The 24,114-nt window shown below is 42.7% G+C and overlaps 1 protein-coding gene across 8 annotated transcripts; it reads left to right on the top strand.

Moving 5' to 3' along the window:
• The first annotated feature begins 57 nt into the window (after positions 1 to 57).
• On the top strand, positions 58 to 20,433 carry LOC119251711 (E3 ubiquitin-protein ligase TRIM38-like). Of its 8 annotated transcripts, none has more exons than XM_037518957.2 (8): positions 58 to 190; positions 8,561 to 8,596; positions 9,689 to 10,217; positions 11,098 to 11,193; positions 13,293 to 13,523; positions 14,767 to 14,789; positions 14,882 to 14,994; positions 18,225 to 20,433. In XM_037518957.2, the coding sequence occupies exons 3-8, from the start codon at positions 9,810 to 9,812 to the stop codon at positions 18,743 to 18,745; spliced, it is 1,392 nt and encodes a 463-aa protein (XP_037374854.1). In that variant the 5' UTR covers positions 58 to 190; positions 8,561 to 8,596; positions 9,689 to 9,809; the 3' UTR covers positions 18,746 to 20,433. The 8 variants fall into 8 exon arrangements, with proteins under 8 accessions (XP_037374854.1, XP_037374858.1, XP_037374855.1 ...); XM_037518955.2 differs by lacking the exon at positions 58 to 190 and adding an exon at positions 6,411 to 8,385; XM_037518956.2 differs by lacking the exon at positions 58 to 190 and adding an exon at positions 6,411 to 8,385 and having other exon boundaries at positions 8,531 to 8,596.
• Positions 20,434 to 24,114: the final 3,681 nt, after the last annotated feature.

Genomic DNA, 24,114 nt, shown 5'->3' with positions numbered 1-24,114 from the left:
CGCGGGCCCAGGTCCTCTCCCCCGGCCCCTCCCCCGCCCCCTCGCCTGCGGCTGCGGCTGCGCCCGAGGGTCTCGGGTCGGTCTTCCCCGCGCGGCCCGCCTTCCCCTGACAGCGGCGGCTGAGGAGACTCCGGGGAAGCTTCGGTGTGAAGATGACGGCGACAGGGCTGGGCCGGCGCGGGGAGAGGCGGTGAGGCTCACGCAGGAGCACCCGGGGGCCGGGAGGGGAGCGGGCGGGAATAGGGGGTGCGGCGGGAAGCCTGGGGTTCGGGGCCGGTGAGGTGCGGAGCCGGAGGACCCGCCCTCCCGCCTGGGGAGTGTCGCGGGCGCGTTTCCCTGGGGGCATTTCTAGGGGAAGGTCCCGACAGTGGAGACCGGCTCGTTCAACCCCCAGTTATTAAAGTCAGTGCTTGGCCACCTTTGCTTCGGATTCTTCGTTGTCCCCCTCACTGCGTGGGGCAGCCTTCCTTCTGAAATGGGCTCGGTGAAATGCGTGGATGAGAAGGGTGACAGTTTCTGCTATTTAGGAAAAAAATTCATCCACCAGTTCTTCATATATACTTTCTTTTCTTTTTTTTTTTAATAATAAATTTTATTTTTATATTCCCCATACAATTGCAACCCCCCCATTCTGACCCCAATCCCTCCCCTCCCGCCCCCCACCCCCCAAAAAGTGTCTCTGGTTCATAGTTTTTTGTTGATTTTGATTTTCACTCTCTTATAGTTATTCATTTTCCTGGTCCCTTATTTAAGTTTTCTAGATTCCTGCTATGAGTGAGACCATCTGGTATTTTTCTTTTTCTTTCTGGCTTATTTCGCTGAGCATGATCCTTCCAGCGCCATCCATGTGGCTGCAAATTGCATGTGTTTATCTTTTTTGAATGCTGAGTAATATTCCATGGTGTATATGGACCACATCTTCTTGATCCAGTCATCTATTTTTGGGCATTTAGGCTGTTTTCAAAGCTTAGCTATTGTAAATCTTCATGTATACTTTCTGCCCCTTCCCTGATCTTTCCTCCCCTTTCCACACTTGCAGGAGCAGAACGAGCTTATATAGTAGGAGACACGAAGCTGCTGCGCAGCCGCTGACACGTGTTCATTTTTGTTTTGTTTTGTTTTTTGTGGGATCCTCGCCGGTGGCCGGGGAACGAACTGAGGCTGCGGGCAGCCTCTCAGCACAGCGCTCAACTGCTGCGCCACCAGGGGAGACACCATTTTTGTTTGTTTTTATTCTGTTGTTCTGGTTTTGTATAGTTTCTGTGGCTGGACCATCTAGTTCCTAATAGTTTGTTTTGCAGGGTTGCATCAGTCATTCATCCTGTTGTACCTTTAATATGCGCTAGTCTCCATTTCTAGAAATTCAGTTTGGTTCAGGTATCTGTGTAACATCTGAACATATGAAGGCAGTAATAATAACTGCCTTAGTATCCTTTACTCAAGTTCTGCATCTTTCCTGGGTAAATTTTGATTGACTGATTCATTCATTCATCATGAGTCAATGGTTTCTTTGCGCAGGTGGGTATTTTTTCTAACTAGTAAATGTTTTTATTAAGGCACATTTCATGTCATAAAATCCACCTTTTGTAAGTGTGGTCATAGTGTGTTCAAAAATTTGTACAGATGTCACTTTTTTTTTTTTTTTTTTTAAAATAGAGGCATGTTTTATTTATTTATTTATTTGTTTGTTTGTTTTGTTTATACATGCACTGGGTACAGTCAGAAGCGCAGGAGGGTGAGAGAATTCACCAGAGCCAGAGCAGGGAGCAGAGCAGGCAGAAGGACCGAAGTACACTGCTGAGGGGAGCAGCGGGCGGCAGGAGAGGTCTGCGCGCCATGTGGGACCCTCCTCTGGTGGCCAGGGAGCAGCCGGGGATCGAACCGGCGCCGCAGAGGCCGCGGGCAGCTTCGCAACCCAGCGCTCAACCGCTGCGCCACCGGGGAGGCCCTGTACAGATGTCACTTTAAATTTCAGAACATTTTCAGTTCTTCTAAACAAGTCTCATATCATTAATTAGTAACTATTCATCTCACACACACTGTCAGTCAGTCTTTGGCAAGGACACGAATCTACCTTCTCTCTATGTATTTACCTATTTCAGACATTTAACAAAAAAGTATCATACATGAAGTGGCTTGGTGTGTCCAGCTTCTTTCAATTGTAGGTGTTTTCAAGGTTCATTAATACAGGTGCATAAATGGTATTTTGTTCACATGTATTTGAATAATATGCCATTATATGGACTTTATACTGTATTTGTCCTTTCATCAGTGGATGGGCATTTGGGTTGTCTCCACTTGGGGGCTAGTTTGAATAGGACCACTGTGAACTGTTTTGTACAAGTTTTTGTCTGAGTATTATGTTTCCTATTTTCTTGGGTACATACATGGGAGTAGAATTTCTGCAAGTGACAAATCTTACGTTCAATTTTTTTTTTTAAAGATTTATTTATTTATACAAGCACTGGGTACAGTCAGAAGCGTGGGAGGGTGAGAGAACTCACCAGAGCCAGAGCAGGGAGCAGAGCAGGCAGAAGAACCGAAGCACACTGCTGAGGGGAGCAGGGGGTGGCAGGAGAGGTCTGCATCCCATGTGAGACCCTCCTCCGGTGGCCGGGGAGCAGCCGGGGATCGAACCAGCGCTGCAGAGGCTGCGGGCAGCTTCGCAACCCAGCACTCAACCACTGCACCACCGGGGAGGCCCACGTTCAATTTTTTTAAGAACTGTGCAGCTGTTTTCCAAAGAAGTTGCACCATTTATATCCACATAGGCAGTGTTAGAGGTTCCACTTTCACCACTTGTTATTGTCAGTATTTTTCAATTACAGCTATCTTGGTGGATGCAGCATGGTGTCTCTTTGTGGTTTTGTTTTGCCTTTTCCAAAACTGGTGATGTTGCACATTTTTCATGTATGTATTGTCTCTTTTTGGAGTCATTTCTATTAAGATCCTTCTGTTAGGGGGAAAAGTATGTCCTAAAGCTAATTGCGTACAGGCTTTGTGGACTCCACCCCCCACTCCAGACCAAAGCCAAAAAACACTGGGAGAGACAAATCCCATCACCACCAAAGGGAAGTTGCTGGAACCTGAGGGTGGGGTTGTAAGATATTGGAGGACTAGGCATAGCAAGACAGCAGGCATTTTAAGGAAGACGATCATTTTGAAGAGCACAGCTGTGCCCAAGTTTCCTTTCAGGGTAAAACCACAAGAACCACAAGGCAAGGGTAAACAAAACTTAGCTGTTGCCAAAGAGAAGTACCCAATCAGGTTGAGCTTGGTCCCTGTTATGAAAGGTCCCCTCATCCTGTCAGCTTTGTATAAAAAACAGCTTGTCATCCCTGGAGGGGTTCCTTCTCTCAACCTGATGAGGCTGCTGAGTCAGTACACCAGGCAGAGTCGGATCCTAGCTTAAGCTGGCAATAAAGCCTTTTTGCTTTTGCATCTCTGGCTCCGTGTAGTCTTTGGAAACCCCAGATGGAGTTGAGGCGCCAACTCCTAACGGTTAAGCAGCCAGGTTTGGTATAAAGCCAGACACTTGGGCTTTGGGGGGTGGGGGGGCGCCTTTTTGGCTCTCCGCCAGCTCGCAGCATTCAGCCAGCTCTCGGGAGTGCCTTTGGGTTTCCTGGTCGGCGGATCCGGTAGGACGCATTAAACACTTTATTTCCCTATTTTCTCCCTGAGTTGTACATTTCTTCATTTCCCCTTCCCTTGTAAATAAACCTTTTTATTAACCTTTTGTGTGTGCCTGCAGTGGAGTATTAATAAGTCCCTTTTAAGTGCGCGGGTAAGGACCCATAGCCAGGCAACCCGTTTTTATATCGGGGCTGCTCAGTAACACTTCCTCCATTTTAAGTTGAATTCTTTGTCTTTGTTGTTGGAATATAGGAACTTTCTTTCTTTCTTTCTTTCGTTTAAAGATTTATTTATTTATTTATACAAGCACTGGGTACAGTCAGAAGCGCGGGAGGGTGAGAGAATTCACCAGAGCCAGAGAGGGGAGCAGAGCAGGCAGAAGGACCGAAGGACACTGCTGAGGGGAGCAGTGGGCTGCAGGAGAGGTCTGCGCGCCATGTGGGACCCTCACTGGCTGGCTGGGGATCGAACCTGCGCTACAGAGGCTGTGGACAGCTTCACAGAGCTGTGCTCAACCCCCTGCGCCACTGGGGAGGCCCTCTTCACATTCTTGATGGAGTCTTATGAAGCTCAATAATCTTCAGTTTTGTTGCTATCCACCAAGAATTTTTAATTGTGGGCCTCCCCAGTTCTTGTATAAATAAATAAATAAATCTTTTTAAAAAAGTGTTAAAAAAAGAATTTTTAACTGTTTCAATTCTTTAATTTACATCTTTGATTCATTGTCAGTTCTGTATATGCTGTGAGGCAGGGATCCACATTCATTCTTTTGCTTATGAATATGTAGTTGTCCCACTGTCTTTTGGCAAGGTGATTTTTTCTATGCACATTGAAGTGTTGTCATACTAGTCAAAATTAATTAACCATAACTATATGGGTTTATTTCTGGACTTTATGAAATTTCATTGGTCTATATATATATATCCTTATGCTAGTACTTCATAGTGTTGATTATTGTAGTGATTTAGTATATGTTGAAATTGCAATTTGTGAGCCCAGCAACTTTGATCTTCTTTTTTCAAGATGGCTTTGGCTATTGTGGATCCCTTGCATTTCCCTCCAGCGCTTATATTTCCAGATGAATTTTAGGATAAAGTTACGAATGTTTGTAAAAAGAAAGCAAACACCAAAGAACAATTACAAAAACAGATGAATCTGTACAATCTGGGAAATATTGCCAGCATAGTAAAATTAAATCTAACCGTATCTGAACACAGAATGTCTTTTCCATGTATTTAGGTGAGCTTAATTTATTTCAAAGGTGTTTTGCAGATTTCAACATACCAGTCTTATGCTGTTTTGTTAATTTAATTCCTTAACATTTTACTATTTTTGATGCTATTGTAAATGATAATTTCCTTCTTTTCATCTTCAGATTGTTCATTGCTGGTCTTTACATATACAACTGAATTTTACTTATTGGTCTTATATTCTGCAATCATGTTGAACTCCTTGATTAGTGCTAAAGTTTTTTTGTATGTGGATTTCTTAAATTTTCAATATACCCAAAGCTACAGCGATAGTGACTAAAGACATGGAAATGAGGGGTCTTTGTTAAAGCTGATCAATTGTACCCAGATGCAAAGGCTATCATTTCCATTAAGTATTTTACTGACTGTGTTATTGTCCTGTTAACACTGTCAAACAAAGAAGGTGTATTTTGCTAAGTTAGATAAAAATTAAGTTGTCTTTTCTTTATGTGATAGTATTCCCATTAAAAACATCCTCTAGAACTGTCAGTATTTCACTATTTCACTAAAGTATGCCTAAATTTAAGAAAAATGTTCTGAATTACTTTCACTTTGAATAATTTGAATTTATCTTTTTATTGCTGTTTCTGCACTAAAACATTTTATTTTTTACAGTAAAGCATTTTTAATGAAATGCTTTAGCTATTAGATTTATTTATTTATTTATTTATTTATTTATTTATTTATTTATTTTTTAAATAATGAAGTTTGAGGCCATAGAGCTTCTTCTTCTTCTTCTTCTTCTTCTTTTTTTTTTTTAAGATTTATTTATTTATACAAGCACTGGATACAGTCAGAAGGGCTGGAGGGTGAGAGAATTCACCAGAGACAGCGGGGAACAGAACAGGCAGAGTGATGAAATACACTGCTGAGGGGAGCAGTGAGGGCGGCAGAAGAGGTCTTCGCGCCATGTGGGACCCTTGCCCTGCAGCCGGGGACCGGACTGAACCGAACCGGTGCTGCAGAGGCTGAGGGCAGCTTCGCAGCCCAGCTCCAAACCGCTGCTCCACCGGGGAGTCCCAGCTATTAGATTTAAAGCTAGCTATACATATTTATACTTGTTACACTAAAAACAATGCAGAGTAATTAACCCTTTGGCTTGGATGCTTTGTGTCCATTAGTTATCATATGTAAGCCTTCAAGATAAGTAAGAAAAAAATTAAGTCACATTGATTCTGAATGGTAACAAATGAGTTTCTCAATATTTAATGTTAATATTTAAAGTAAGAGGTATATGAGATATTTTTTGATTTTGAGAGATGATGTTTCATGGATTCCAGCTAAATGCAGAAAGAAAATCCTGTTAATTGCCATTATTGGTTTAGATAATCACCTTTAATATCAGGAATGCATTTAATGTTCAAGCAGTTCAGGTCTGGAACACACACGAAGACCTGTTACACTTATGACAAAACAGAATTTTTCTCTACATTGAGGTCAGTTTTTTTGGATCAAATTTCTAAATTTTTTAAAAAGATATTCAGTATGCAAAATTGTGTTATCTGTAAACCAGTTTTTACTTTTTCTTTCAAATCTGTAAGTCCTTCATTTCCCTTTCTTACTTAATCTCCCTGACTATAGAATCTTCAGTATGGTGTTGACTAATCTTTTACCATGGAGTTTTCATATATGAGCTTTTCATATATGTTCTTTTTTTTTTTTCAAGATTTATTTATTTATACAAGCCCTGGGTACAGTCAAAAGTGCGGGAGGGTGAGAAAATTCACCAGAGCCAGAGCAGGGAGCAGAACAGGCAGAAGGACGGAAGAACACTGCTGAGGGGAGCAGCGGGCGGCAGGAGAGGTCTGTGTCCCATGTGGAACCCTTGCCTTATCAGGTGGAAGAAAGTGACCTTGTATTCCTTTTTTGCTGTATGTCTTTTGATGAAGAGATGTTGGATTTTGAGAAATGCTTTTTGTTTATTGAGATGTCATTTGGTCTTGGTTTTATTGATACAGTGTATTTCATTGATTAATTTAGAAATATTGAGCCTCTCTTGCATTCCTGAGATAAATTCAACTTGTTCATGGTCTAGAAACCATTTTCTAATGTCACTGGTTTCAGTTTTAATATTTTGTTGAGTAATTTAGTGCCACTATTAACCAGGGATATTGGTCTCTCGTTTTCTGTGATATATTTAATTATCAGAGTAATAGCGACTTTGTAGAATGAGTTGGAAAGTAATCCCTCTTCTACTCTATAAAAAGCTTGGAAAGATTAGTGCTAGTTCTTTTTTAAACATTTGATAGAATTCACCAGTAAAGACATCTGTCCCTGAGGCATTTCTCTGTGGAAAGGATTAGATTGCTAATTCATACTTTTTAGTTGTCATAGCTTGACATATTTTCTGTTTCTCCTTGGAAATTATTGGTCGTTGGTGTCATTTAAATTATCTATTTTATCTGGGTTATCTAATTTGTTAGCATATAATTAATTACTCATAATTTTTTATGTCTTTTATATCTTAAGGTTGGTAGTAATGTCCCCTTTCATTCCTTAGTTGAGTAATTTGTGCCTTTTCTTATTTTCTTGGTTAGTGTAGCTGAAAGTTTTTTCATTTTGGTTAGTCTAGTCAATAAGCAAGGTTTTATCTTCTGTTCTTTATTTTGTTAATAACTTTACTTCCTTCTACTTGCTTTGGTTTTTAATTAGCTCTTTTTCTAGTTTCATAAGATAGAAGCTTAAGGTCTCCCTGGTGGCACAGGGGTTAAAGTCTCAACACAATCAAGCTATCTCCAGCCACTGCAGCTAGATTTTGATCCCCAGCCAGGGGGCAGACCCACATGGCACAGCAGACCTCTCCTGTCGCTCCCACTTCTCCCCTCAGCAGTGTATTTCTGTAGACCTGCCAGCTTAGACCCCAGTTATGCATGCATGCATGCATAAATAAATAAATCTAAAAAATGGATAGAAGGTTAAGGTATTGAATTGGGATCTTTTTACTTTATTAATGTGGCATTTACATTTGTCAGTCTCCTAGGCACTGCTGTTGCATCACATGAGTGTTGGTGTGTTGGCTTTCATTTTCATTCATCTCAAACTGTTTTCTGCTCTCTAATACAATCTGTGGATTATTTAGGAGTATGCTGTTTAAGTTGCACTTTCGTCTTGTCTTCTGAGAGTCCCATTATACATAACGTGTATATGTAATGGTGCCCCACGTGTCTCTGGAACTCTGTCTCTCTTCATTCATTCTTTTTGTTCTTTTCAAGACAGAGTCTTGAGCTATCACTCTCTCCCTTCTTTCTACTGCCTTAAATCAGGGCATTATTCCTACTGTCTCTCTCGCCCCCTTCTGGAACAAGCTCAGTGGGAAACATGAGTAATGTCACGGTTTCCTTCCCGTGTCCTGGACCCTGACCCTGTGTTACTTTCATTTCCGAGTTTAGCAGTCAGAGTTCACTTCCTTGCTGTGGCTGCAGGAAGTGGCGAGTGCAGAGGCACTGACACGGAGTATGAGGCTGTGCTGAGTGGGCCTGGTAGTGAACGAAGCCAGGCCAAGGTTTGTCTCTCTGTGTGTGTGTGTGTGTGTGTGTGTGTGTGTGTGTGTGAGAGAGAGAGAGAGAGAGAGAGAGAGAGAGAGAGAGATGGGGTGGCAGTGGGTGAGCCCCTGACACTTTGAAAATGGTCAGGATTTTGCTTTCTAGCTCTTGCCCTGGCTGCTTTCTCTTTCACAGACTCCATGCTGCATCTCAGAAGGTCCAGGGTGTGAGGTGAGTGAAGGTCCTGTGCCCTGGGTGCCAGAGGCGGGAGGCCCTTCTCTTTGAGAGTGCAGAACACCTGGGAGAGAGGAGCCTTATCCTTTGGGAGAAATCACCTCCCTTGGAATAGAATCTCAAGGAGAAGTTCTCTGTGGCTGGAGAAAGCTGTTCTCATTACCGGAGGGAAACAGCCTAATCAGCAACTTCAGTTGAATCCCAGGTCTCAATACAGAGACTGCAAAGGACAGGTCACTGGAGTTTCTTCGGACTGCAGGCTCTGGCCACACAGACCAGCAGTGAGAGAGGTGGGGTCAGGGCTAGTTTGCAGAAGCTGCTGCAGCATGGCCAGAAGGGAGGGTCTTTGCTTCTGGTCTCTTCCCCTCCCTCTCTGCCTGCCAGGTCCACACTGACCTTCTCCTGGGAGACAAGTCCTGGCTTGAAGAAGAGACAGTGGCCTTGGTGGATCTCTGGGGGTCTGCTTCCAGGCCAACCCCCTTTTTTCCAAGTTCTTTCCAGATCTCTTTACCTCAGCACAGAGAGCCTGACGGCACACACTGATTCTTCCTGTTGCCTGGTGGATTTCTGTTACCATCCTGGTAGAACTGCCATGAAATTTTATTAGCTGGTGTGTTTTGTTCTTTGGTGTGGGAATGGGTATAGAGAAAGTGTGGGGTGGGGGGGTTAGTAGAGTCAAATGTGATTGTCTCAGTAGAATCCTTCAAGGATCCACCAATTCCTGAGTGTTATTAACAAAGAGTAAAGTGGCACCAATTGTTCTTGATCCTCATTGGACATGGAAAGAATTTTGCTCTCCCTCACTGAGTTCTCTCTGTGTTGATCCAACTTTTGTGAGTTAAACCTGTCTTGCTTCTGTGTCTCTCTTAATACTTGGTTCAAAAAGACTTTCAGTGATGGAATATTCTAGACTGGGGGCACCAGGTAGCCATAGGCATATCTAGATATTAAGCAATCGGCACAGGTAGTGGGACCGAGAAACTCAATACTCCTTTCAATTTTCATTAATTTAAGTTTTGGCGGCCATATGTGATAGTTATCACAGTGACATGGTATCATGTTCCAAATGCAAATCCATTGCTTTTCTAGACAGATTTCCAGACCTGTGAAGGGACAGAAGCCCAGCTTACTTGTATGTCCTTCACTGTGGAAAATTCTGTCTACTTCATCTCTGCCTCTAACCTGATATTGGAGCTTTTCAAGAAGGGCCATGGCCTCAGCCACAGCTACCCAGAAGATGAGGGAGGAAGCCACGTGCTCCATCTGCTTGGAGCTCATGATGGAGCCCGTGAGCATCAACTGTGGGCACAGCTTCTGCCGCCAGTGCATAGAAAGCATCCTTGAGAACCCACGAGTGACATCATCCCCAAGGGAGTCCCAATGTCCCCTGTGCCGGGCACCATTTCAAAGGGAGAGTCTCCGATCCATCAAGCAGCTGGAAAACCTCATTCAGACTGTCAGGGAGATAGACAGTGAGAGGCAATGTGATGAACATGGGGAGAAGCTCCGCCTGTTCTGTGAGGACGATGGGCAGCTCATCTGCTGGCTCTGTGAGCGCTCCCCCCAGCACAGAGGACACAGCACGGCTCTTGTGGACGACGCAGGCCCAGAATACAAGGTGAGTGGGCAGGATGAGGGCTTGAGCAAGTACTTGCTCTCGTGTTGAACTCGCAGGCCTGAGGTTTTTTACTCTGAAACCAGAGATTATGATCTTGAAACAAGACTTTCATCATGTCATTTTTCTGACAAATGGCTTACAATGATCCCCCAAGAAATAAATCATAACCATCCTGACATTTAGTGGATGTTCAAATTGCTGTAATGATCCCCTGCTGTAGAATACAGTGTGCCCAATCCACACCAGCCTGTTTTAACTTCACATGTTTGTATAATTGGAGAAACCACAATGTGTGGGGCCATGTGACAGAATCTGAAAACATGGACAGATACACCACCTTTTAGGGATCTTGCAGTCAGTAGGGTAAAGGAATCAGCAAAACAAGAATGCTGGTGTCCCCTTGATTTGGGTGGTGAGTAGGGCCCAGTTTTTGCTCAATGATATATGGGAGAGCATCTGGAAGACTTATATAGAAGCTTGGAGACAGTTCTCATGTAGATGGTTATTATCTTGTTCCTTGTGTAGCATTTCCCTGGCAGAACTGTGGTTTTAGGTCAAGTGACTCTGGGTCATCAGCTGAGCTGGGAATCACAACTCAGCCACCTACCAGCGATGGCCGCTGGTGCATGTTACTTAACCCCTTCCTAAACCTCAGATTCTACAGCACAGAAATGACAGTACAAATCCTCCCAACTGGGCAGGTTTACCACGGGATCAGATATGTTACTGCACAGACAGTCTCTGGGTGTTTGTTCTGTAAGTGTAAGGATTCAACAATATTTAATATTATTGTAATAGTGATGGAGGGTGGGGATTCCACTTAGGAGCCTATTAAAGATTTCTCAAGTTGACTATATTTTTTTCACCCAAAATTGATCAGGGAAAGCTCCAGAAAGTTGTAAAATTCCTGCGGTTTTTAGAAGCCCGATGTCAGGGTGCGAAGTTGACCATAACAGCACAAATAAGCAAGTGGGAGGTAAGAATTTGAGTTGATTTATCTCATACGATTTTCCATCCTAGAGCTTAGACAGAGGGGATGGTTGGGCAAATCACAATAATGGCTTATTCTCACTAAACCAGAAAAAGAAGGGAAATGCCAGAGAGGATCCCTCTTTGTTTCTCTTTCCCTAGTGTCTATGTCTATGTGTGTTTATCTTCCATTTTTTCAACTCAGAATAATTGACTAGGATGCCCAATAGGTTAGTCTAGAGAAGAAGAATTTTTATCTTTTTCCAATGGTACCATTTTAGACTGGGTTTCAAGTTGTAAATACCTTGAAGTTTACTTTTTTTTAAAAAAAGATTGAATTATTTATTTATGCAAGCACTGGGTATAGTCAGAAGCGTGGGAGGGTGAGAGAATTCACCAGAGCCAGAGCGGGGAACAGAACAGGCAGATGTACTGAAATACACTGCTGAAGGGAGCAGCGGCGGCAAGAGAGGTCTGCACACCATGTGGGACCCTCGCCGGTGGCCGGGAATTGAACTGGCACTGCAGAGGCTGCGGGCAGCTTCGCAGCCCAGGGCACAACCACTGCGCCACCAGGGGAGGCCCTGAAGTTTACTTTTTTATACAACTTGCTGGTGGACTACCATATCGCATACAACACGTAACCATATCACACTGGCACACTTAGCACAGTGCAGGGTCTGGCATTCAAATTTTCAAGTTCTAAAACTATCCTTTGTGAGCACTGAAAAAGGGTCACTCCAGGTGAGATTATGCTACTCAACTCATGAGGTTGGTGATGAGGATGGAGCTGCAGCAAGATCATATGCAGATCCACTGCAGACTGTGGGTCTCTAAGTCTGTTTCCGTACCTGAGCAGGATCAGAGCCCACACCTTCATGGACAAACTGATGGAATCCATCACTTTACAGTTAATTCTGCAGACCAGTGAGTCATTCTGCCTCTCCCAGGGCTCTCTTCCAGCCTCTGTCCTGATCTTTTGTGTGTGGATGTTAAACTTGAGCTTTCAAAGGACAGCCATACTTCCCTCATTTCTTGGATCTCAGGTAGTGAAGGGGACTTCCATTGTTGCAAACATTTAGAGAAACCATGTCAATGCAACAGTTTGAGGTGTCCCTCACAAAATTTCCATTTCATCCTAATCAATGACCCTTTTCCCACAACATCACAATCGTAAAATACTGCATGAATTTAGAAAGCACCAAAGGAAATTGCTCCTCTCTGTCTCCCAAATGAAAAGTGGGTCCCACAAGAGAGATCTCTTGGTTCCTGTCAGTCTTACACATAAGGATGTTTCTGGTGTCTCTCACTGAAACTTGCTGCCTCGACCTCTCTCTGCTGAGTGCCATGTTGTCATAATGTCCAGTCGTGGTTATGTTCATTACAAGTTTTGCTTGACAAAAATTGCTCAGGGACAGATATTCTTTCTTATATTCCAAATGAAAACTCAGCATCTGACCTCGGCCCTAGTTTCATAATGACTATTGCAAGCATTCAGTACTTCCTTCTCTTGTGTTGTGGCTAAAGATGGAAAATAATCACACAACTAGAGCTTGACGACAGTCCCTCCCACACCTACTGCCTGTGCCAGGTATGACTGAGCAGGAACGTGGGACATTTTCCCACCGCAAGTGCTCATGGGAAAACAATGTCACAATAGCTAAGTAAATTCTTTTTTTATGTGTGTGTGTTTTAAAATAAACATAAAATTTATACTTTACATTAACTACTTTCTCATTGTTGTCCAGTCATGGCCACTTTCCCTCTGCAGAGTTGTGAGATCCTTCTAGCCTGAAATCTCGCCCCACTAAGCAATAACTCCCCACTGCCCACTCCTTGTAACTGGAACCATCATTCTTCTTTCTGTGTCTAAATTTGATTAGGCTCCTTCTATAAGGATAATCATAAAATTATCCTCCTTTTGTTTCTGACTGACTTCACTGATCATGTCCTCGACAATCACCAACATTGTAGCATATATCAGAATTTCTCCCCTTCTCAGATTTCAATAGCTTTCCGTGATATGTATGTACCATGTCTGTTCTCATTTCATTTAAATGACATTTGGTTTATTTCTAGATTTTGAGCACACTTTCTTGCTTCTAGGAGAAGATGGAGCTTCAGAGACAAAAAATCCAGTCTGATTTCAAGAATCTCTACAAGTTTCTCCGTGAAGAGGAGAAGGCATTTCTGTGGAGACTGGAGAAGGAAAAAGAACAGACTCTGAGGAGTCTGCAGGATGATAAAGCCAGTCTGGAAAAGCAGAGCCTTGAAATCAAGAACCGCATCCTGGAATTAGAGAAGAAATGTCAGCTGTCAGCCCAGGATTTGCTGCAGGTGAGGCTGTGCAGGGGCAGATGTCCAGGAGGTGTCTGTTGCTGAGCCCCTGAGAGCAGCCCCCGGAGGTAGCGGGAGATGAGCAAGGCCTACCTGTTCACTACAGGGTGATACATTGCTGTGGGGAACATAAAGTAGTGTTTCTTTTAAGTACACATCAGTATCTGCAAGGTGGCTTCCAGTAATCTATAGGGTGCCTTTATGTGAATCAAAAATAGGCTCCTATTGGGCATATATGATGGGTTCCTGTCCACTGGAACCATGGAATTATTTTTACTACCCTCTCCTGTCCCATGGGCACAGAACCTTGTCAGACTGTCTCCTGAAACACTCCACGTGACTGTGGGTATAAAAGTGGGGCAGCAAAAACGTATGCTAAATTTCTTTGTTTACTTATAGATCACGTGTTCCAGGAGCTCTCCATGGCCTTCTTTCAGCTGTAGGAGAGATACAGTCCATTAAGAAAATGCCTGGAGGGCCTCCCCGGTGGCACAGCGGTTGAGCTCTGGGTTGCGAAGCTGCCCATAGCCTCTGCAGCGCCAGTTTGATCCCCGACTGCTCCCCGGCCACCGGAGGAGGGTCCCACATGGCGCGCAGACCTCTCCTGCCGCCCACTGCTCCCCTCAGCAGTGTACTTTGGTCCTTCTGCCTGCTCTGCTCCCCACTCTGGCTCTGGTGAATTCTCTCACCCTCCCGCGCTTCTGACTGTACCCAGTGCTTGTATAAATAAATAAATAAATAAAGATAAATCTTTAAAAAAAAAAAAAAGAAAATGCCTGGAGCAGTTTTCTAGCTCCCACTTGGAGCTGTGGTTAAACTGTGAGGCTGAGAATGTCACAGCCCTGCTCCGCTAACATGGGGCTCCTGCTGCCACCACCTTAGTGTCTCATCGCAGCAGCTCTGCGTGGGCTTCCCACTGAGGACCAGAAGCAAGCTCTAATATGGATTCCTCTGAATGAAATTAGTCTCTGAAAGCAGGTCTTGCCAGAGGCACATAGGAAGTTCCTAGCCGTTCTCTCCCAGCAGTCCACAGGCTGATGTGATCACAGGCAACAGCAAGAAAGTTAACAGCATCACAGGGTGATAAACTTAATGCCATGCTGCCCATCCTAGGGCACTGGATGGGTATCTTACCTGGGATGTCTAAGCCTGGGTCACTCTCTTCACATCTTTGGAAGGAGTGTTTATAAAGGTAGCCCCATGTGCCAAGCCCAAGCTCATGTTTGTCTTTGTTTGTCCCTAGGATGTGAAAAACACCTTGAATAGGTAAGTGCTGTACGAGTATAGTGAGGAAGAGGTGGGAGTAAGTAAAGCTTCATGGAATGTCCACCAAAGTCTCTGTCTTCTGTTGATTCTAGGAGTTCAGGTGTGACGCTGGATTTACCAGAGGCCATCTCTATGGAGCCTAACACTGTGTGCAATGTTTCTGAGCTTTACTTAAATGTGAAGAAAATGTTAAAGAGCTACCAAGGTATGGAAAGCATGGGGATCCCCTAAATACTAAGGATGAAGACCAGTGTCAGATATATAATGTTTATTGCTAATAGTGCAGTCAAGTCTGAGAATAATGGAAGAGAGGTAGGTGAGGATACTTGGCTGAGATGCAGATATTTTTAGGGCCTTGACCCAGCCAGCATGGTGAATGTTAGAATCATAAGGAAAACCATGTTTTATCAATTGCAAATCTGGTTTCCTCCCCATAATCTCTTAATCAGTGCTTGCTGTATTTCCATCACCTCTTTTTTTTTTTAAATATTTATTTATTTATTTATTTATTTATTTATTTATTTATTTATTTATTTATATAAGCACTGGGTACAGTCAGAAGCGCGGGAGGGTGAGAGATTTCACCAGAGCCAGAGCGGGGAGCAGAACAGGCAGAAGGACTGAAGTACACTTCTGAGGGGAGCAGCGGGTGGCAGGAGAGGTCTGTGCGCCATGCGGGACCCTTCTCCAATGGCCGGGGAGCAGCTGGGGATCGAACCAGCGCTGCAGAGGCTGCGGGCAGCTTCGCAACCCAGCGCTCAACCACTGCACCACCAGGCCCTATTTCCATCACCTCTTATCCACAGTTACAAAATTCAAATGCTTTGACAAATAAATACTTTCCATAATTCACTTTTTCACAAAATCAAATCTAATTGGACATGATTTGGTGACTTCTAGTTATCTACTGCTACAAAAATATTTAGTGGCTTGAAGCAAAAACCACATTTTATCTTTTAGTATCGTTTATCATAAATCTGGGCCCAGCTCAGGTGGGGTCCCACAGTTATGGGCTCGCCTGGTGCTTCAATTGGGGAATAATCTTCAGTTGGTGTCAGATTTCATTTCTTCATGGTTACAGAATTTAGGTCCTGACTTCTTACCAGCTGTTGTCTAGAAGTGCCCTCAGCTTCTGGAAGTCACTGCGCATCACTTTGCCCATGGGCCTCCCAACTTGGCCAATTGTTTTTTCCAAGGGAGCTCAGTAGAGAGAGTCTCTCAAGTAAGGCAGCTAATAAGATGGAGTCACATAGTGAAATATAACCATGGGGTCACATTCTGTTATTTTTGCCAGTGGCCAGAGGTGATTGATCAGAGGCAGTTCTCAAGTTAAGCCCAAAGTCAAATGGATTTTACAACGTGAAAATGAGGCGGCAGAGAACATGCAAGCTGTTCTTAAGTCCTCCTTCCACTGTGACCAGACCTAAATTTCCCTCATGTGACTCTATTTAGCATCTTTGTTAAGCCTTCTTGCTACAGGAAGTGTTGATGAATTTGCTACAGGGACAAGGCTGCTGTAGCCCCTGCTGAGGGTGGGCACATCATTTAGAGTGTGTTATTATTCTCTTTGTGATGTGAAAAATAATATGAAATTTAATATTTGGCCCCAGGGTTTTTGGATAAAGGATTGTGGAACATAGAGATTCCCCCAAGTTTGTATAAACCTAACTATCAAAAAAGTATCTTTGAATTTGACTCTATGAAGATGCAATTTTTAAAAATCTATATTCATTCCAATTTTGCCTTCTCTTTTACTCCTCGGATGAAACCTGTGAGATGTATGTCTATTTCTTTAAATCTTTTCAAAGCAGTGACTTTCGTTCCTCTCTGGTTGTATTTTCTTATTTCATTGATTATTGTTTAATTTGTATTTTTTCTTATTAAAATTTTTTCATTTTGTTTCTCTGTTGTTTTACTAATTTAAGTTTCATAGGTAGTGTAGTAGCTTTTAGATGTAAATGTTCTAAATTTTCCTGAAAATTCACCCTTAGTTTCATTATGTAATTTTTTAAATGTAGCTTTTTATTATTGTTCAATTGTGTGTATATATATATATATATTCATATTATGATATAGAAACATTTTTATTTCCTAAATTGTTCTATTACTCATTTCTAACCTAATTGTTGTATATTCATAAGCCCTGGAGTGAACTCTTACTCTACTTTTTTCCATCGACTGAAGCAAACTAGTCAGAGAGAAGGGAGCCTGGTTAATGTGTCCACAGGGGTCAGCCTTCCTGGAAACAGAGCAGTGGGGACAAGGTTGGGAGTGATCTAAGGGGGGTAAAGAGAGCCCCCAGGGCAGGAAGTGTCCCTGCATACTTGGTTTCTCTTACTGCTGCAGTCCAGATGATCAGTGTTTAATCCAGTAACACAGCGGGTGGTTAACTCTGTTGCTAGAATTTCATTACCTCTATTCATTTTTAATATTGCACTGCTGGATACTATCACATATGTTTATCATGGCTTCTATTTTACTTGACTCTAGTCAGATAATTGTCATGTGTATTAGTATTCAGTTGATTTCCTTACGCTACTCCCTAGGGAACATTATATGAAGCAAGACAGAAGAGCTCACACTTACAGCCATGGCGATAGCTGTGTCCTGAGACCTGGGGAAATCCTGGGACCTCAGTAACAAGCTATGACATTTGTTGTGTTATTTTGCTTTCTGATCCCTGGTGTGGGTGCTTGTTAGTGAACACGGGAAGGGCTTGTCTGCTGTAATCTCCACGATTCCTCATTATCCTGCCTGGGAGAGCAAGGGCTTTGGGGAGGACAGTGTCTGTGTCCACTCTGGGTAATTCTGGTTCTTGGATTCTCTGAGAGATGAAGATGGTTATGGTGATGAAGTTGATGATACGGGGATATTTATTTATTTATTTATTTATTTATTTATTTTAAAGATTTATTTTATTTATACAAGAGCCAGGGACAGTCCAGATGCGCGGAAGGGTAAGAGGATTCACCAGAGACAGAGTGGGGGAACAGAACAGGCAGACTGACGAAATACACTGCTGAGGGGAGCAGCGGGTGAGACAGGAGAGGGCTGCCTCACCATGTGGGATTCTCACCAGCCGGCCGGGATTGAACCCGCGCTGCAGAGGCTGTGGACAGCTTCACAGTGCTGTGCTCAACCGCCTGCACCACCAGGGAGGCCCGAGGATATTTATTTTTATTATGACTTACTGGTTAATATATTCCAAGTCCTATTCCAAGAACTGAGCATATATTAATACACTCAGATATCCTTGTCACCATTCTTTCTGACAGATGTGATTTCTACTTTATTTTTAAGAAGCTGAGGCTCAGAGAAGGACTCAGAGTTAGTAGAGAACAAAGTTTGCATTTAATCACAGGCTGATTAAATTTAAGGTAAATTGTTGTCAGCATGAAAATGTCTTTTTTGATTTTTGTTTGTTTTATTTTGCAGTCAGCGTGACCCTGGATCCAGACACAGCTCATGAAGACCTTGTTGTGTCTGAGAATCGGAGACAAGTGACTCGTACAGGCCCCCAGACGAAGGGTAACACTTCTGGGAGATTTAGTGTCTTCCGCTGTGTCCTGGGCTGTGAGGGCTTCACCATAGGAAGATATTACTTTGAAGTGGATGTAGGAGAAGGAACTGGGTGCGATTTAGGAGTTTGCCTGCAAAATGTGCCAAGAGGTCTTCTCATGAGGCTGAAGCCTGAATCTGGATTCTGGGCCATCAGGATATGCAAAATAAATGGGTACATGGCCCTTACCTCTCCACCAACATCACTTCCTCTGAGCGAGCAGCCTCGGGTTGTGGGAGTTTTTCTGGATTGTGTGGCCGGACTTGTCTCTTTTTACAACATGGCAACTGGCTCCCACATCTTCACCTTCCCAAAGGCCTCATTCTCTGAAACTCTCCGACCCTTTTTCCGGGTTTATCAGCCATCTCCTTTATTCCTGCCTCCACCAGATGAGTAAAGAAAGGAATAAATAAAGTCTTCTTTGTTTAGCCATCATCATAGGGAATATAATAAAAATCCTGTGAAGTCAGAAATTTCATCTTTTTTTTTTTTTCACTGTTATTTCCTGTACCTAGAATAGTGCTGATCTCTCAGTGAGTACTCATAAATCTGCATTGAATGAATGGGTATAAGAACTAAAAATGCTATAGATGATCAGCCTTCCCTGGGGAAAAACAAGATAATAGCACTGATCATCCATCCTCCTCTCCAGTCCTCTTCAGTGGGTCATATCTCTGATTTCCAAAGGGCCTGTCTGAGCAGCAGAGGTCTGGAGGGCTGAGTGCTCCCATTTTGTTTGAGACCATCTGAAGTCACGTGTGGGGAGGAGAAGCTGCAGTTGTCTCTATCAGCTGCATAAAAGAGCAAGAACATCAAAATAGCAGTGACTCTCACAACCTCTAATGGGTTAACCACTGATAGATAATCTTAGCTATAGTCCTGGATGACTTAAGTGCTGATACCTGCCAACCTAATGATTCCAGGTGAGTGATAACCAAGTAAAGTATTATTGAAGATTTACAATGGTTTAGAGTGAGAGGCTTCAAGTGGGGAGGACATGAAGAGTAAGAATGAATTTTCATGGGGGTCTCCGTACTGGAAAAGAAGTTGATTTATTCCAGACTGTGATAGTGCTGGGTATCTTGATATAATTTAAAATCTCAAATGATGTGTTCATTGCTGGCAGGATTGTTGACAGACCTCATTAGGATTCCGATCTGATCAAACGCCTTTGCCGATTCACAGCTGCATCTTTGTCACACCTAAATTATCCGACCTGAGTTGCCTGAGACAGCACCACGCTGTCGTCAGCCTGATCTCAGGCAGCATTAATGATGACCACAAAGTCACCAAACTAAATGTTTGTTGACACTGAAATCTTCTGACACCCTCTCACGAGGAAGGGGAAATGAAGTAAGAGTTGCTTTTGGATGTTAGAAGCATGGCTGGATCTCTTACCTCAACCCAGAGGAAGACACAGAACAGCTCCAGGTATCTCTGATACTCCCAGCATGGAAGGTCACCAGTCATGCTGATAGAGCCTGGGGTATAACTGTTGATAGGAAGTAAAGCGTTGAAGAATAGGCTTATGAATTCTACTGAGTGGAAGGCAATTGAGGAAAAACCAGATTTAGAAAAGCTCCTCCTGCTGCCAAATTGTGGACATATTTGTATACTGTCCCTCATCCCCTCCCAACCAGGAAACACAGAAGTTACCACCAGAGAATGTAGACCCTTGTCTATACCGCAGGGTTCTACAAAACAAACCTGACTAAAACTGTTGTCTGCCATTATTTTCCCCATGTATTTGCCTCCCCATAATTTCCCATTTACAAAGTCATTTTCCTCTGTTGTCAGTTATAAAACACCAAGAACAAAAGAAACTATTGTTCCTTAGTTAAGATTCTATTAGCCCAAGCTGTAACTGCCCCTTTGAGCTACTCATGTGAAATCTCCATGTGAATGTAGAAGGCATGTGTGTTCAGGAAAATCGCCACTTCTTTATTCTCTCACTACCACCACACACACTTCAGAAGAACTTAGAAACGCTGTTTGACCGCTGGTCACAATGTGAACCTTTTAAAAGAACCCTTGGAAACATGAAGTCTAAGAGAAATTGCAGCCACCATTGGACACACTGGCCACTGGCCTGCAGGAGCTGCAGACGAGGGTGTGAAGGTCAGGGCTCTGGACAGAGAGGCACAGGAAAGCTGATGTAAAAGTAAAAGAATCACTGAAATCTGTGATAAAATTTATCACAGAAAAATAGAAGTGAGAAAAAGGAAATTAGAAGAATAAAATGCCTTCAGTGAGTTTGTAGCTGATGACAAATTATTCTAATGATTGGGGATAACTCAATACCAATTTTTATTAGAATAGTGGAATGACATTTCAAGACAAACAACTCAGGTGGGTAATTCTTTTCAAGAAATTTCATTATATCAATGCAGCTTCTGGACAATATAGAGGTTACTTTTCCATAATGCAGTAAACTTTTGACTCTTGGAAAAATACTAACATTCTCTTCTCTGTGTTTAATCATTATGCGCATGTAATTTCAAATGTAGATTTCCTTTTGGGGTGAACAAGTATGTATTTCCTTTAGTCCATCAGTGTATCAATGTAAATCCATGCAGTGAACTCGGAAAAAAATCTTGCATTGTTTTGCACGATATTTTGGAAAGGAGGGAATTTTCAGGTCTCTCATGTTGAATGAAAAAATGGTTGAATCTGAATGGAGGGAATGAGAACTGTTGAAAGGAGGATTCTTAGGTAGGAGAAAAACTGCCTCAGGGTACATCAAACTCACAAGAATTTTTACCTCCTAAAAGATTAAAGCCAACGAGACCTTTCACAGACTTATCAAAAGTCCAAGCATTTATAACTGCAAAAGTTTAAAATGTTTACTGATGCAAGCAAACCCCCAAAGATTGTCATTGTACTTCATTTTAGGACAAATGGGCACTTTCTACACAACAACAGCAAATCACTCAGATGTCAGGATTTTTTCCTAATAAGAACTGAAGATTTGAGGTTGTTTTACTTGTGAAAATTAATCATGGAAATAAAATAGATTAAGTAGTTCTCAGTGGTCATGTCTTCATATTAATTAAGCTCATATAAATGTGACAGTGAAACTTGTGGAAAGAAAATGAAGTCAATTGCAGAGTCAGGTAAAGGGTCTAGATTTTTTAATTTAATTTTTAAATTTTTAAACGTTTGTTTTCTTTCATTGTTCATTTTTGTAAAATATTTGATTTCTCAGGTGTAATCCTCATAATTCTTCCACCATCACATCACCCTGGGAACCATCACCATAGTCCATTATGCTCCTCTCTCCTTTTTTTTTTAATTAATTAATTTATTTATACAAGCACTGGGTACAGTCAGAAGCATGGGAGGGTAAGAGAATTCACCAGAGCCAGAGGGGAGAGCAGAGCAGGCAGAAGGACCGAAGTACACTGCTGAGGGGAGCAGCGGGCGGCAGGAGAGGTCTGCGCGCCATGTGGGTCCCTCTCCCGGTCGAACTGGCGCTGCAGAGGCTGTGGGCAGCTTCATAGCCCAGCGCTCAACCGCTGTGCCACCGGAGAGGCCCTCTTCCCTCCTGTTTTGACCCTTCTTTCTCCCTCTTCCCTGCTGTATTTCTCGGATCTATAATTTGCCTGCTAGTTTTGCCTTTTTTTTTACCCTGACCCCTTGTTTGGTTCCCCTACATTCCTCTTACAAGTGATATCATCCAGTATTGTGGATCCAATATTTTTCCTTCTGACTTTTTTCACTGAGCACAATTCCTTCCAGCTCCACTCATGTTGCTGCAAGTGGCATGAGTTCATCTTTTTTGATTGCTGAGTAATATTGCATTGTGAATATAGACCACATCTTCTTGATCCACTCATCTGTTTTAGGACATTTAGGTTGTTTCCTTGTCTTAGCTGTTGTAAATAGTGCTGTGATAAACATAGGAGTGCAGGTTTCCTTTTGAATTATGTGTTTGTGTCCTTTGGGTAGATTCCTAAGAGTGGAAGTGCTGGGTCATATGGTAGTTTCATTAATAGTTTGAAGGTCCTCCACACAGCTTTCCATAGTGGTTGGACCAGTTTGCACTCCCACCAGCAGGGTAAGAGGGTTCCTTTTTCTCCACATCCTCGTCAGCATTTGTTGTTGCCAGTTTTTTAAATGTGGGCCATCTTTACTGGTGTGAGGTGGTATCTCATTGTGGTTTTGATTTACATTCCCCAGATTATAAGTGATGTTGAGCATTTTTTCATATATATTTAGCTCTTTGCCTGTTTTTTGGCTGTTTTTTTTTTTAATTATTTAATTATTTATTTATTTATACATGCACTGGGTACAGTCAGAAGCGCGGGAGGGCGAGAGAATTCACCAGAGCCAGAGTGGGGAGCAGAGCAGGCAGAAGGACCGAAGTACACTGCTGAGGGGAGCAGCGGGCGGCAGGAGAGGTCTGCTTGCCATGTGGGACCCTCCTCCCGTGGCCGGGGAGAAACCGGGGATCGAACTGGCGCCGCAGAGGCCACGGACAGCTTTGCAACCCAGCGCTCAACCGCTGAGCCACCGGAGAGGCCCTTGGCTGGGTTTTTGTTGTTGTTCAGTCATGTGAGCTTTTTGTAGATCTTTGATAACAGTCCCCTATCGGTTGTATGGAGTGGGAATATTTTCTCCCAATCAGTAGAGTGTCTCTTCATTTTTATTATTGCCTCTTTTGCTGTACAGAAGCTTTTTAGTTTGATGTTGGCCCAACTGTTTATCTTTTTTAAAAAAAGATTTATTTATGCATACAAGAACTGGGGCGTAAGCCAGAGGTGCAGGGGGTGGGGTGGAAGGATTCACCAGAGAGAGTGGGGAACAGAACAGGCAGATGTACTGAAATATACTGCTGAGAGGAGCAGTGGGCAAGGCAGGATTGGTCTGCTGCGCCATCTGGGTAGCTCCCTGGCCAGCCGGGGATCGAACTGGTGCTACAGTGGTTGGCGATAGCTTGATAGCACTCTCTTTAACCTCTGTGCCACCAGGGAGGCCCCCAACTGTTTATCTTTTCCTTCATTTTCTTTGCTTCTGGAAATGAGTCCTCAAAGATGTTTCTGAGGTGTATGTCATGGAGTGTTTTGCCTATGTTTTCTGTATGTTTTATGGTTTCAGGTCTTATATTCAAGTCTTTTATCCATTTGGAGTTGGTTTTTGTACCTGGTGTGAAGTAGTAGTCTAATTTCATTCTTTTTTTTAATTAAATTTTTTATTTTTTTACATCATTGTTCATTTTTAAACAGTATTTGCTTCCCCACACCCCTTTATGCTCGGTGAAATAAGCCAGAGGAAAAAGAAAAATATTGATGGTTTCACTTACAGCAGGAACATAGGGGAACCAAATAAGACAACAGTGTAAAAAATAATAACGGTACAAAACACAACAAAGCAAAAATGGGCAATTATAAATCAGAGACATAGTTTCATTATTTTGCATGTTGTTATCCAATTTTCCAGGTTTGGGAATTTTATACAGCCCCAGGTGATTCTGATGTGCAGCCAAGGTCAAAATTTTCTGCACTGATTAAAGTAGCCCCTTCTCCCTTTTCTCTATGCTCTGGTGCTCTTTAATTTTACTTATTATCTACATGTTTATTTTATGCCTTTCCCTACTAGAATATAATTTCAAGACAAGGACTTTAGTAGAGTTTTTAGAACAGATCCTGACACATAGTAAGTGCTCAATACATTACTATGGCCACATAGTAGGTGCTCAATAAATTTCTGTCGAATGAATGAATACACTTGCAGGTGAAGTTTTTATGGAAATAATAGTAAGTTGAG

Source organism: Talpa occidentalis, unplaced genomic scaffold (genome assembly GCF_014898055.3).
Source record: "Talpa occidentalis isolate TD23 unplaced genomic scaffold, MPIMG_talOcc4v2.1 talOcc4.2, whole genome shotgun sequence".
In the NCBI taxonomy this organism is placed as follows: domain Eukaryota; kingdom Metazoa; phylum Chordata; class Mammalia; order Eulipotyphla; family Talpidae; genus Talpa; species Talpa occidentalis.
This window is presented reverse-complemented; position numbering and strand designations above follow the sequence as displayed.

What these genes read in the sequence shown, in the direction of transcription:
- LOC119251711 (XM_037518961.2), top strand. Translation starts at nt 9,810, where the DNA reads ATGGCCTCAGCCACAGCTACCCAGAAGATGAGGGAGGAAGCCACGTGC. An exon ending in ACGCAGGCCCAGAATACAAG is followed by an intron (nt 10,218 to 11,097) that starts GTGAGTGGGCAG and finishes AAAATTGATCAG; the next exon opens with GGAAAGCTCCAGAAAGTTGT. An exon ending in CAGCCCAGGATTTGCTGCAG is followed by an intron (nt 13,524 to 14,766) that starts GTGAGGCTGTGC and finishes GTTTGTCCCTAG; the next exon opens with GATGTGAAAAACACCTTGAA.